The sequence below is a fragment of the Pomacea canaliculata genome, linkage group LG11, assembly GCF_003073045.1.
Source record: "Pomacea canaliculata isolate SZHN2017 linkage group LG11, ASM307304v1, whole genome shotgun sequence".
Lineage (NCBI taxonomy): Eukaryota > Metazoa > Mollusca > Gastropoda > Architaenioglossa > Ampullariidae > Pomacea > Pomacea canaliculata.
In genome coordinates, this window is record NC_037600.1 from 18,290,773 (window position 1) to 18,302,583 (window position 11,811).

General features: G+C 35.7%; 1 protein-coding gene across 3 annotated transcripts; it reads right to left on the reverse strand.

The window, feature by feature from the left end:
* Positions 1-1,073: 1,073 nt before the first annotated feature.
* LOC112574862 (cyclin-dependent kinase 9-like) lies at positions 1,074-11,531 on the reverse strand. 3 transcript variants are annotated; one of them, XM_025256178.1, is made up of 4 exons: positions 11,332-11,531; positions 10,928-11,012; positions 10,097-10,187; positions 1,074-6,965 (listed from the first exon to the last, which is right to left on the reverse strand). In XM_025256178.1, exons 1-4 carry the CDS (start codon positions 11,433-11,435, stop codon positions 6,121-6,123), a joined length of 1,125 nt encoding a protein of 374 aa, XP_025111963.1. In that variant the 5' UTR covers positions 11,436-11,531; the 3' UTR covers positions 1,074-6,120. The 3 variants fall into 3 exon arrangements, with proteins under 3 accessions (XP_025111963.1, XP_025111964.1, XP_025111962.1); XM_025256179.1 differs by having other exon boundaries at positions 11,270-11,411; XM_025256177.1 differs by lacking the exon at positions 11,332-11,531 and adding an exon at positions 11,199-11,329.
* Positions 11,532-11,811: the final 280 nt, after the last annotated feature.

An 11,811-nucleotide genomic window follows, 5' to 3' on the forward strand; every position in this document is an offset into this window, starting at 1 on the left:
AGTGTTAGATGTAGGGTACGGATAACATATCATCATTCATTTCTGGACTGGTACCACTAGATTAAGTAGTTAAGCTGTCCCATCGATACGGGTCGTCGGGGGGGGGGGTGTATGTATGTGTGTGTGGGGGGCTAGATGGCTCACCCCTGAGGTCGTCCGTCTTGAGTACTGGTAAAGGAAGGCACAGTCTGCCATCCAGTTCTTCCTGCTGTTGTGGTGCCCTTCGAGGGAGGTAACAGCGCGCTTCGGAATAAGTTGTTGGTCCTGCGTTCTCAACAGTTTTTTCTAGACACATGGTCTTGAATGCCTCAATTCTGTTTTGGGTATCAGCAGGCAGAGTGCACATCTTGCAAACGTACAACAGGATGGATGTATGAGCAATTTGTACAGCTTGTTCTTGGCAGTCAACCGAACGATGTTACTTCGCCACATCCTGTCCATCGGGTCCTGATGCGGACCAGCCGAGTGAGTAGCTGCCATCTTTGGATGGGGTGGCTTCCAACAACCTGAAGCTTTACAACTCTTTGAGCTGTACTCCATGTAAATATCTGCTTTGCTGTCACCGTTGGTATTAACCACTTAGAGGTCAGCGTGTTGGGTAGATGTAGAGGTTTAAGTGGGTGTGGGAGCGCATTGCGGGAGACAAAAGTTTGGCTGGGATTTAGCTAGGTGTTCAAAAAATTGACGTAAGGGAAAATTATTGTTCAACATCTGAAATGGGGACTTCTCCATGGTTGTGATCCATACAAAAGTATATTGGTCCCCTGTAATGGCTGTGTGCATGTCTGGAGCTGCATGTAGGCAAGTCTGGGTACAGAGTTAGGTTGATGTATTTTGTAACCATTTCACTGCAATGTTAAAGGGTGGTCCAGTGGTGCAACAGTTAGCACCTATAATCAATATAGGGAGGACTGACTGCCCTGGGTTCCAATCTGTCAGGGCCCGCTGTTCTTTCACTGAATGTAGCACAAGGCTGGCTGCTTTTCCAGGATATAGTTTTAGTTGCTGGCTTAACATAAAAAACAAATCCCCCTACCCTCTTCAATGTTCCAAATTGAATTTTGCATTATTTCTGAATGCTATATAACTTTATTACTGACAACTGAACAGGTAGCTAATTTCTTCTTCATGATGCTAACATCGTATTGTGTTATAGAACTCCCTTAGATTTACGGCACCATGAAAATATACACACGTTCACTACAGTTACACAAGAGTTAGATGTTTTCACTTCAGTAACAAGCACTACTTACTTCCCACAGCCACTGGCACACTTCACTCACCCATGTTTACACTCAGAATCATTTTGAAAACTTTACTTTACACACCAATATAAATATTACACACATCCTCCCTCCCTCTCTCTCTCACACACACATATCCATTTGTACAGTTTACACACCTTCTTAGACATTACTTACACCTTGGCAATTGACACACTATTTTGCATGCTTTGCACATCTTGTACAGTTCACACATATCAAAGCTATTTGTTAATTTCACAAAGTTCACACATCTCAATTAAAATTTTTTTTGTTTTGCCAGTGCCACAGTCACAGGATTTGTTAAGATTGAGAGGGATACTGTTAAGGGAATGAAAGTACCCACATCAGGTGAAGCATGAGAAAACTCTATGGCAAAATTTAGTCTCGAATGCAAAGTTTCCTGTGTTATTGAGGCTTAAAACTATAAAATAAAATGTAACTGTACATATAGCCAATTGTAGTATTACTGGAAACATCAACTTCATTTAAACTTTCACCCTTTTGACGAGCCAGATTGGTGCTTGACTGTCATTTTAAAGCACTTTTGATCTGAATGCACTGACATACGCTGAAGAATTATTTAAAGAAATAGCATGTGACAGAGTCAGTGTACTTAAAGGGATAAAAATCTTGTTATTCTGAAATTATGCTCCCTTGTCCTATTCAGTCCCCTTCTGGCTGAAATCCAATGACTGTCCTTTCAAATATCCTCTGACTGAAAACATATGCAGATTAGCTACTCTCTTTGAAAGGTCTAGAATCAAAGCTTTGTAGCATGCATAATTAAGAAGGTCACCACCGAATGTTATTTTAAATATTGCTATTTTAATTTTTTATAAAGTTTAATTCACAATCACAGATACAATTTTTGAAGGATGACCAGTAAAATAAGATTGAATAGAATTTTTACCCCCATGGTCAAATATCTTGGATACCAACTAACCTGGTCTAAAGTACTCCATAAAATTGTATTACAGCAACGGGAACAAAGAAAATAAAAACTAGCAGTCCAATAATATGTCAACTAAGGAAATATATATGAAAAATTGTACTTTCTAAACATCAAGGAATCAAAGAATGGTATTGAAGGAAAAATAATAATAGATTAACAATCTTTATAACTGTGAACACAGAAGTGGAACAAAATGAAAGGAAATGTATGATATGTACTCTGAGTTTTAACAACAAACCTGTAGAAAAACATGATGCTCAATAACAAGTACAACAATGCCATTTAGCTCCAAAGCTAATTCATTGGAATGGACCAAGAATGCTTCTTATATCAAGAGAATTACTTATACAAAATAGTCACATCATGAAAATGGTAAAAATACAATATCAAAGTGAAAGACTTTCAAAACTCTAAAAATAATTTCCCATTCTCATTTAAAAAAAAAACAAAAAACAACAACAACAACAAAAAACAACCAAAGCAAAACAAAACAAAAAAAACAAACAAAAAACAACAACAACAACAAAAAAAAAAAAACAAATGAAGATTTTCCCAAGGGGAAAAAAAACCCAAACCCTGAAGTCTGACTGACCTTATAATGTTTGTTTCAAATGTGTCACTAGTACATTAGTTGATAAGGCTCAGTGCAGTATGCTTTGTGATTATTAAATAAAAGACCAAAGCTAAACAACAGCACAAACTCAGTATTATGACTAAATACTAAACTATGAAACAAAGACATTTATTAATAGCATGAAAGTGATGGAACATAAAAGAATATTACTACTCCACTTTGTGGAGGAAGTATACCCTTCAATATGCTATTATAAGTGATTTAAAAAATACTTGCAACAATTCCATAATGATGCTGATAATAACAATCACATAAAGTCATATAAAAGATGGGTAAATACACATTGCTCATATGCTAGCAAAGAAACCACAACCTCAAAATCTGTAGACACAGGAAATCCCAAATATAATTATATAAAAACAATGTAAACAGATATACATGATATGACTGAATACCAAACTGTGTATTATGATAATGAGTGATGAGTGAAATAATAGTATTATACCTAAGTTTGAAAATCAAATAATAATAAATGTGCAATTTATATACCACAGAATCATGTTCATATAGAAGGGTCATGAGGGAACAGAAAGATAAGAAATGAAGTACAAAATACAGTGAAGAGAAAGAGGTAATAGCAATGATGAACAGTTCGTAAAAATGAAGTAAACAAAAAGATATGTCAAGACAGATATTGAAAGAGTGGGGGAGAGGAGAGACAGAAAGAATGGTTAGTAGCTAATATAAAGATAACGTCTTAAAAAGATAAAGAAAGATTAAAACCACATATGCATGCGCACAACACAAGCACACAGAGGTAAAAATATCACAGATACATAGATGCAATGATATGCCTTGGTTATACCCTGAACATTTCTGACCAACCATTGTCTTATTATCCCTGTCTCCTTCGGGAAAAATAAAGAAATAAGTTTCATTAGATGTTTTATAAATTTACTAATGGCAAATAAAAATAATTTTGTGATCTAATGTAATTCTATAGCCAACTGTTAGCTTCAAACAGTGTTGGCATATTCTTTTTTGGGCCAAAAAATGAATTTTCTCTATCAAGACTTCTTTTAATTGATTACAAAAATTATAACTTGTTATTACACAGATTTTATCTTTTGTAAGTCAGCTTACAAAATCCTGAAAGGACAATTTACATAACATCAGGCTTAAGCAGCGCTGGAAAAACTGCAGAGGACAAACTGAAAATCCTACGAAAATATGAAACAAGGCTGCGCCTAACTGGCACGAGAGCTTTTGTACCCCACAATTGCTTCTTTATATACTTGGTGGATATGTAGTTTGTGCCTGTGTTCATCATTAACTGAACTTTATTTTCTGCTGTGACTCTGTGACCAACTGTAGGAATCATGTCAAGTTTTGTTCTTCAGCCATTCTTCTGGCGTTGCCAGCATCAGCCATTACTTGTTCAGCTTCAGCATTTTGTATGTAGGGGAAGATTAACCTCTCATTGGAGTATTTTGCTGGCATTAAGTTCTTTTAATTATCAATGACTTTGCTGCATGACAATTATTCTGGTTTCACTGTATCTTTCTCCAACTCCTTGTTCCCAGATATACTGTTTAATCTATACTATAGACTTTGCATTTGCAGATCTTAACTTATCGGCGATGATTTGCTCTGTGGACAAGAACTAATTATGATTATATGTTATATTATATTTTATAAATTGATCTATTTTTATACGAGCATAATAATGCTTTGTGAATCTGAACTACGAGCTTTAGATCTCTACCTCCTAATCTGTGATAAATGAAGAACAGTTGAAACCCTTAACACTGCACACTATTATATCGATGGATTTCTCTTCTGACATCTTGTTACTTCAATTTGGTTTTCAAACAGGCATTCTGCAGGAAGACTGATGAGACCTAGACTTATCAGATCCATTATATGACTGGGCATGGTGAGGACAGCATCATTTGCAGCCTGGATCAGTTTTTCAAATGATTTGCGCATGCTGGAGCATCTTGTTGCTAAATATCTTTACTCTCATCTGCCATTCTCTATTTAACAATTTTGTATGTTATGTTGCATTCGTCAGTGTCTATTTTGGGGGATTTTTTTTCATAAAGCTCTCTTCGACGTCCCATTTGCCACGGACTCCATGGCTTCATTCAAACGCTCCATCCCTGAATTACTATTCTCAACTGCCGATTCCATCTTACACTTTTTATAGTATCTACATCCCTTCATCCATAGCTTTACATTTTACTATTGTACCTCATCTTTTTGTTTATTGTGCCTCTATATAACTCACTGTCCACTGGCTGTTATCATTTATTTATCATTATTGGTCTGCACAAAAAGTGCGATCTATCTTTGTCATGCAGCTGCACGTTGTAAGTTCACATCATTATTATTAAAGTGAAGCTGTTTGAATTTGCTCACAATAAAACTTTAAAACTAGCCTTTCCTTTGAAGCCAGCCACCCCTAATGCTCTCCAACGACTCCATCAGATGTTAGCCATGTTATTTATTATCTTTGTAATTTGTCTCTGTTAAAATGTTTCAGACTGCTGAATTCTAACACTGTTGTAATTGATAAATTAAATTTCAATCCAATTAACCTAGGCTGAATAAAAAATAAAATAAAACAAGTGGACTTCATATTTTGGCAGATGCGCCAGTCTGGATGTGGCCCGTAGTTTGCACACCCCTGAAATGGAGGAACCTAACAGGATAGGGTAGTAATAGATGCAACTGCTTCCCCCATCAAAATACTCCATGTATCTAACAACAGGTTTGCCAAGTGACCAGGAACCATTTCATAAGCTCTAACCATTCCACAATCTCCTGAGGTCCAAGGGTAGAATAAAGGACCTAAGGATGAGTAACACCTTCAAAAAATCTACAGAGAGCAGTACCAGGCCAGAACATGCCTCTTACCAATTATGGTACTACTACAACAACACTGATGTGCAGCAAAGTTATTTTTTTCCTTCAGTTCTTTTATCCTTTCGTGTGACAAAGTCTTCAAAATGTTAATGAAAAGCTCCAGTCACACTATAAAATATGGACTTTGCTCAATTCTACATTTCTACATGAAGCAATAATAATGCTGGTTAAAATTATACTTCATTATTATCACAGAAAATTGCTGCATTAGATAAAAGCCAAATGGATATAAGCACTGTCTACATGACTGAGCTTTAATCTGACCAAAGGAAAAACAAAAAGTCCACCAATTCTTTGAAAGGTTTAAAGAGGCCATTTAAGCCCAATTAAGTAAAGTAATATAACAGACAGTAGCACGCAAGAAAGCAAGGTTTCAGCAAGGCAACTGGAAATATACAGCTCTAGAAAATCCGTTCAAAATGCTGACCATCTGGTGGCATGTGAGAATGTTGCTGTTGTCGCTGCTGTTGCAGGTTAGTCCACTGACCTCTCCTTTTTGGGGCATGCATCTCAAACATTGATGTATTATACTTTGACATTGTAAGCATCAAATCTGTGGGCATAGGATCTGTCCAGAAAAAGTCATGGTTCAAAGCTGTGTCACTATCAATGCGATTTGATGGATTTAGGCTTAACATTTTTTCTAGAAGATCTACAGCATATTGGTTTTGCAGGAATGGCATCAACCGGTCTCGAACCTTGCTTTTGAGTCCTGGATACAATTCTACTTTTCCATACAAATCTAGCTTTTCCACACCTGGCCAAATCTCCGGTCTGATTGAGCCACAAAGCTGACTGATGAGTCTTAGCTGCTCCTGCTCTGAGTGTCCTTGCATTATAGGAAACCGTGTCCAAAGTTCTGCCATAATACAACCAGCGCCCCATATATCTATCTCTGGACCATACACACGAGCCCCCAGCAACAACTCTGGCGGTCTGTACCACAAGGTGACAACACGGTTAGTCAATCTATTCCTGTCCTTCTGGCTGTAAACCCTGGCCAACCCAAAGTCAGCCAACTTTAGAATTCCAGTCCTGGTGATGAGAATATTAGCAGATTTCATATCCCTGTGCAGAATGTTGTTGTTGTGAATAAAGTACAGACCATTCAAGAGCTGCTGCATCAACATCTTTTTCTCTCCCAGGCTGAACTGGACATGAAGATTACTCAGCAGTCCGGCCAGATCATGCTCACAAAACTCGCAGACCAAGTAGAAAGTACTCTTGTAGCGGTTGTATGGACCTGCTGAGAGAGAGAGAAAAAATGTCAAGAAATAATCATGAAGATACAAGTAAACCTGCTCGTATCAGCGATGAATATGACTAGCCTGATTTTTTTCTTCTTCTTAAATTCTACCCAAATACTGTCTGTAAAATAAAAGCAAAGCTTTTAAATCTTGCACAGACTTTTCACTATGGCAAATTTTATTATTTTGCTTGCAGTTTCTAGCATATTAAAAAAAGCACTTACACACTTCCTGGCTCAACAGAAGCTTATTGTGATTGAAAAAAAGAGCAGCAAAAAAACAAATACAGTTACACAGTTTGCAAACTACTAAAACAAAGGTGGGAGGAGTTGAAAGACAAAGTAAGAAAAGAAAAAGACCACCAGCTACTGGAAGTATTATAAATGAGTCGATCCTGAAGAAAAATAACGTGAAATAAAAGTAGTAACTTGGGCTCAAACCACAAGAGGCGCTAAGATCTAACACATTTTTGTTTAGAATTCCAAAGTGATCTTTTGCAGTATTTGCACCCACAGTCTGGAATTCCTGCCAGTGCACTTACGTCACACTCAGACACATGGAACTTTCACAAAATGCCATCAAGCACATTAAAAAAGAAAAAAACTTAATAGACTGACTCTCTTGTAAGAGTGGGCATATGTGTGTATGGATGATGAAATAAAAACGCCAGCAAAAACTTGTATTTAAGAAATAAATGTAACATCTGAAATTGTTCAAAAACACAATGCTTAATGTATTGTGTGTATATACCTTAAGACATATTAAAAAACATAATTTGCCCCTTAAAGATAAAAGTCTATTGATACTGTCACTTTTTTAAAGTCTTTTAAGCCCCCTCAAACAGGTTTTGAGTTCCAATAGGTAAAGAATACAGACACAACTGTCTTCTCCTGGTAGCTGCCTCTCTGGAAGTCCATTAAGATCTAGCACACCACTATGCAAAGAATGCAAGTAAAAGAAAACAATCTTGACAGAATAATATAGCCCTTAAAATCTGAAAATCATTCAGCTTTAACTTTATGATATTCTTAATAAAAAAATTCTCCAATCAATAATTTACATTGAACCATTTGCATCATATGAGGATATGAAACTCACAAAAATTTAAAAAAAACAAAACAAAACAAAACCAACAAACAGGCTAGTTGAAGATTCACTTACTCAAAATCTGATTCATCTCAACAAGTTCACCAGTGAACAGATTATTCTTTTAAAAGGGCTGATCAGGACTTAACAGCACGTACAGCACAACATGGAAAACTGTCTGGCTCTCCAAACTAGTCAAAGGTGTAGGACTACTCCAATACAAAATAGCAGTGAAAATGTCTCTTGGCCTCAGCCGTAACTTTCACAATTTATGTAAATAGGGTCTCTAAGCGAAGCAGATATATTAAAGAAAAAGCGGCCTTTATGAGATGCCTGCAACTATGCACTTCCATGCAGCTCATTCACACACACACCCTACTTTTTCTATTTCCTGTTCTTCTCCCATTGGAATGAATTTTTTTTTTTAAAAAGGCAGATTTGTGACACTCCTTGACTGCTTGAGAGTTTTGTTTCACATGCAATTTTGCATGATTGTTTTGCAACCAAACATTTTGAGAGGAAACAATCCAAAATATCCTTTGAGCTCAACTTTCCACTGCACTTACACTTTTCCTTACGGCCACAACAACAAAAACGACTTAACATGAAAGTGGCATGTTTGGTTTTCAACACCTTACCGTGAAAGGAAAGGGCCAGAGAAGTGAAATAAGATTTAAGAGAATCATCAAAGCTTCTTCTACACAAACACATATGTGCACACACACACACATGCACCAAAAGAGACTAAGAAGAGAAGCTATAATCTGTAATCTTTGCATCTATATTTCAGTCTTGACAAAACTCTTTCACTGGCTTTTAAATATGGTTCTCACACTGTCATGTCAGAAAATAATCAAGAAAAGTAAAAGTACAAGAAAAGTACAGGCATAGCTCAAAAGATACAAGATTTTCTGCAGATGTCTGAGAACATGAAGACGCTGCTGACATTTCTGATGCATTCATCCAATATTTGCAAGACATTTAGAATTTTAAATAAATTAAAAAATATTTTGACATCACTGAACTCAGATATATTCTGAAATCAAATGCTCATAAACTGATGGGATAAAACAGTTTTGTGAAGTAATCAAAGTTTTGAAGAGTTCCCTCCCTCAACTGTTTAAACCTCATGGCTGTGTTGCAATCACTTTTTGATTTATCCCTAATAAAGATTTGAAAAAAAAAATGAAAACAGTAAAGAAAAAATGTTTACCAGAACATTATCAATCAATATTTTTACTTTTGTACTTATATGTGAATACAAGCAGAATGAGTTAAGGACAGGACCACTTGTTGAATAAGGGGTTGAAGCAAGTGGATTTCCACCGAAAAATGCAGAAAATAAAAAATTTTCAGTATTTGCTAATCTTTAGCTAGACTAGTTTTATTTTTAAGTTACAACATGGTAGATTATCCTGGATATCAGTGGCATTAACATCTGAGCATCTAACTAGAGAAGACTGGAACACTGAGCTAAAATATAAATGAATATTACTCTGAAAGTTTCAAACACTATTGTAGGGCCTTATTAAAAAAAATACTTTAAAAATAGAAAAAGATACTAATTTAAAGTGATAAGTAATAAATCATAAGAAGACTAAAACCTGTTTTGGAGTAGATCTTACTCTTGCTAATGATGATGATTATAATAACTGCAATAATGATGATCATCATCAGAGAACTTATATACCACTGTTCTCCACCCAAAGCCAGGCTGAATGCACTTTACAACACCTACACATAAAAGGGTCCCAACAACAGCTCCCTCTAACCCCCATAACATAAAAAAAATCATATTGCAGATATACTCTAAAAAGGCATAAGTAGTACACTGTTTCATATATGAGGGTGAAGTAACTACAGTTAATAACCATAAAATGGTATTTGTCAGCAACTCTTCCTTCTAGAATAAGCATCATTTACCTCATTTCATTATCTAAAACATTATGAGACATTGTATTATTCCAAAATAAAAACATCAAAACCTAATCCAAAAACTGAGACAGATTCATTGACACAATTATAAATGCCTTTAGCAAGTTACCTCTGGTTCGGCAGATCTCAATCAAGTGCACTATGTTCTCATGATGAAGCTGCTGAAGGATCTTGATCTCCCTCAAGGCAGTGATGGGAAACTGTCAACACATTTTTTTAACATCTTCATTTCATTGCTGTGGTGTTCTTTTTTGTGTGTGTCTGTATGAATACAAAACAGTATAACGGTAACTTATAAATATATAAGCCCTAAATAATCTGTTGCTTTTCAGTATTTTGCCTACATGTAATAGTATGGACTTATTATCTGATGATTATAATAATCACAGCCTATTTAACATTCCATCAATAGAGTCACTGAAATATATTGTCTGAGTCTCAATTTCAAATTATATTTTATTAACCATCAAAACTGTAAAATATATTTATAATTTTGAAATGTTATCTAGAGAGTTTTTGAAGCTATTAAAATTTGGTACGTATTCAGTATTAGCTGGGAGTTCCAATTAACAATGACTTTGTGAAAAATAACATATGCTGTTAGTAGTAGATGAATGTTTGATAAAAACTTTTCCTTCTGAATTTTTTAGTAATTTGTGTTGAGGAGAAAAAGACATGCATATCAATATCATCGCATCCATTAATTAATTTAAAATATATGCATATTCTCATGCATGCACTCACATTTTTCTAGTTGGTAAATTTATCTACATCTGAAATACTTGCTGAAATATTTATCTGAAGTATGACAAGAAAAAGGTATTATGGTTAATCCTATTATTGCAGCTTACACAAAACTAGCCTTACTAGTATCTAGGTGCTGAGTGACGAGAGCAGAGTGTGAGATGGAAATATGGTAAGTAAAGACTAACATACATACGCCTTCTTTCTCATTATCCAACAGCACTCTCTTCATAGCCACCACCTTGGACTTGGACGCGCGCTCTCTTGCCTTGAATACCTCTCTATAAAGAAAAAAAAACATTATTCACATGTAAATGCAATATACTAGCTGTATGAACAATATGAGACATGCTGGACATAAATTGAATGATGAATTGTTTACGTTTCCTAATTTTGTGTCCTTAGTTATTTCGTCTGTATGTCGTCTGCTGTTTACTGGAAACATTTAAACTGGAAACGATCTTAACGTGGCTGGCCCATGAGCAGTAGACACAGACGTTCGTCCTCTTCGAGTCTTCAACATCTCTTTCGCACTCACACTGCCTTCGAAATGGCTGATCTTTGTTGATACACGTGTCGAAGCCAAACTTTTCATCTCACCCAAACGTTCCCTGTCCGATTTTTGCCAGTTTTTCGTATTTGTCTGTTGCATTCTGGCAAAATGGAAACTGAAGCTCCTCGCTGCGTGGCCCTTGACTGCTCATGACGAAAGGTTTGAATGAATTTTGTACTGCAGTATGCTAACGGAACTTTCTTCTGCAGTTGTCCCTAGCGAATCCCGCACGCGTCTATTATTGATTAAAAATATTCATCCCACTTCTTTGCGTTAATTGTCGCAGAACTTCCGGTGCTAAAAAACATATTTATAAAAACATATTTATTTGTAATAAGGAATACTCTCAAAACGTATATATACAGTGTTCGCAAAAATATTGTCAAAAATGTACAGTTAATTCTTTAATGTGAGGGGCTGGATAACGAAGTTTAGTTTAAAAAATACTCATGTACACTGGTAGGAAAATTAGCTTAGCACAAGTTTTTAAAAGTTATATCAACAAACGTTAAATTTAATAAGTTTTA

Excerpts from the sequence above, each read along its gene's own strand:
- LOC112574862 (XM_025256177.1), bottom strand. The coding sequence starts at position 11,326 with ATGAAAAGTTTGGCTTCGACACGTGTATCAACAAAGATCAGCCATTTC. Across the intron at positions 10,188-10,927 it reads TGGATAATGAGAAAGAAGGC|TTTCCCATCACTGCCTTGAG; the intron begins GTATGTATGTTA and ends ATGTGTTGACAG. Across the intron at positions 6,966-10,096 it reads TGAGATCTGCCGAACCAGAG|CAGGTCCATACAACCGCTAC; the intron begins GTAACTTGCTAA and ends TCTCTCTCTCAG.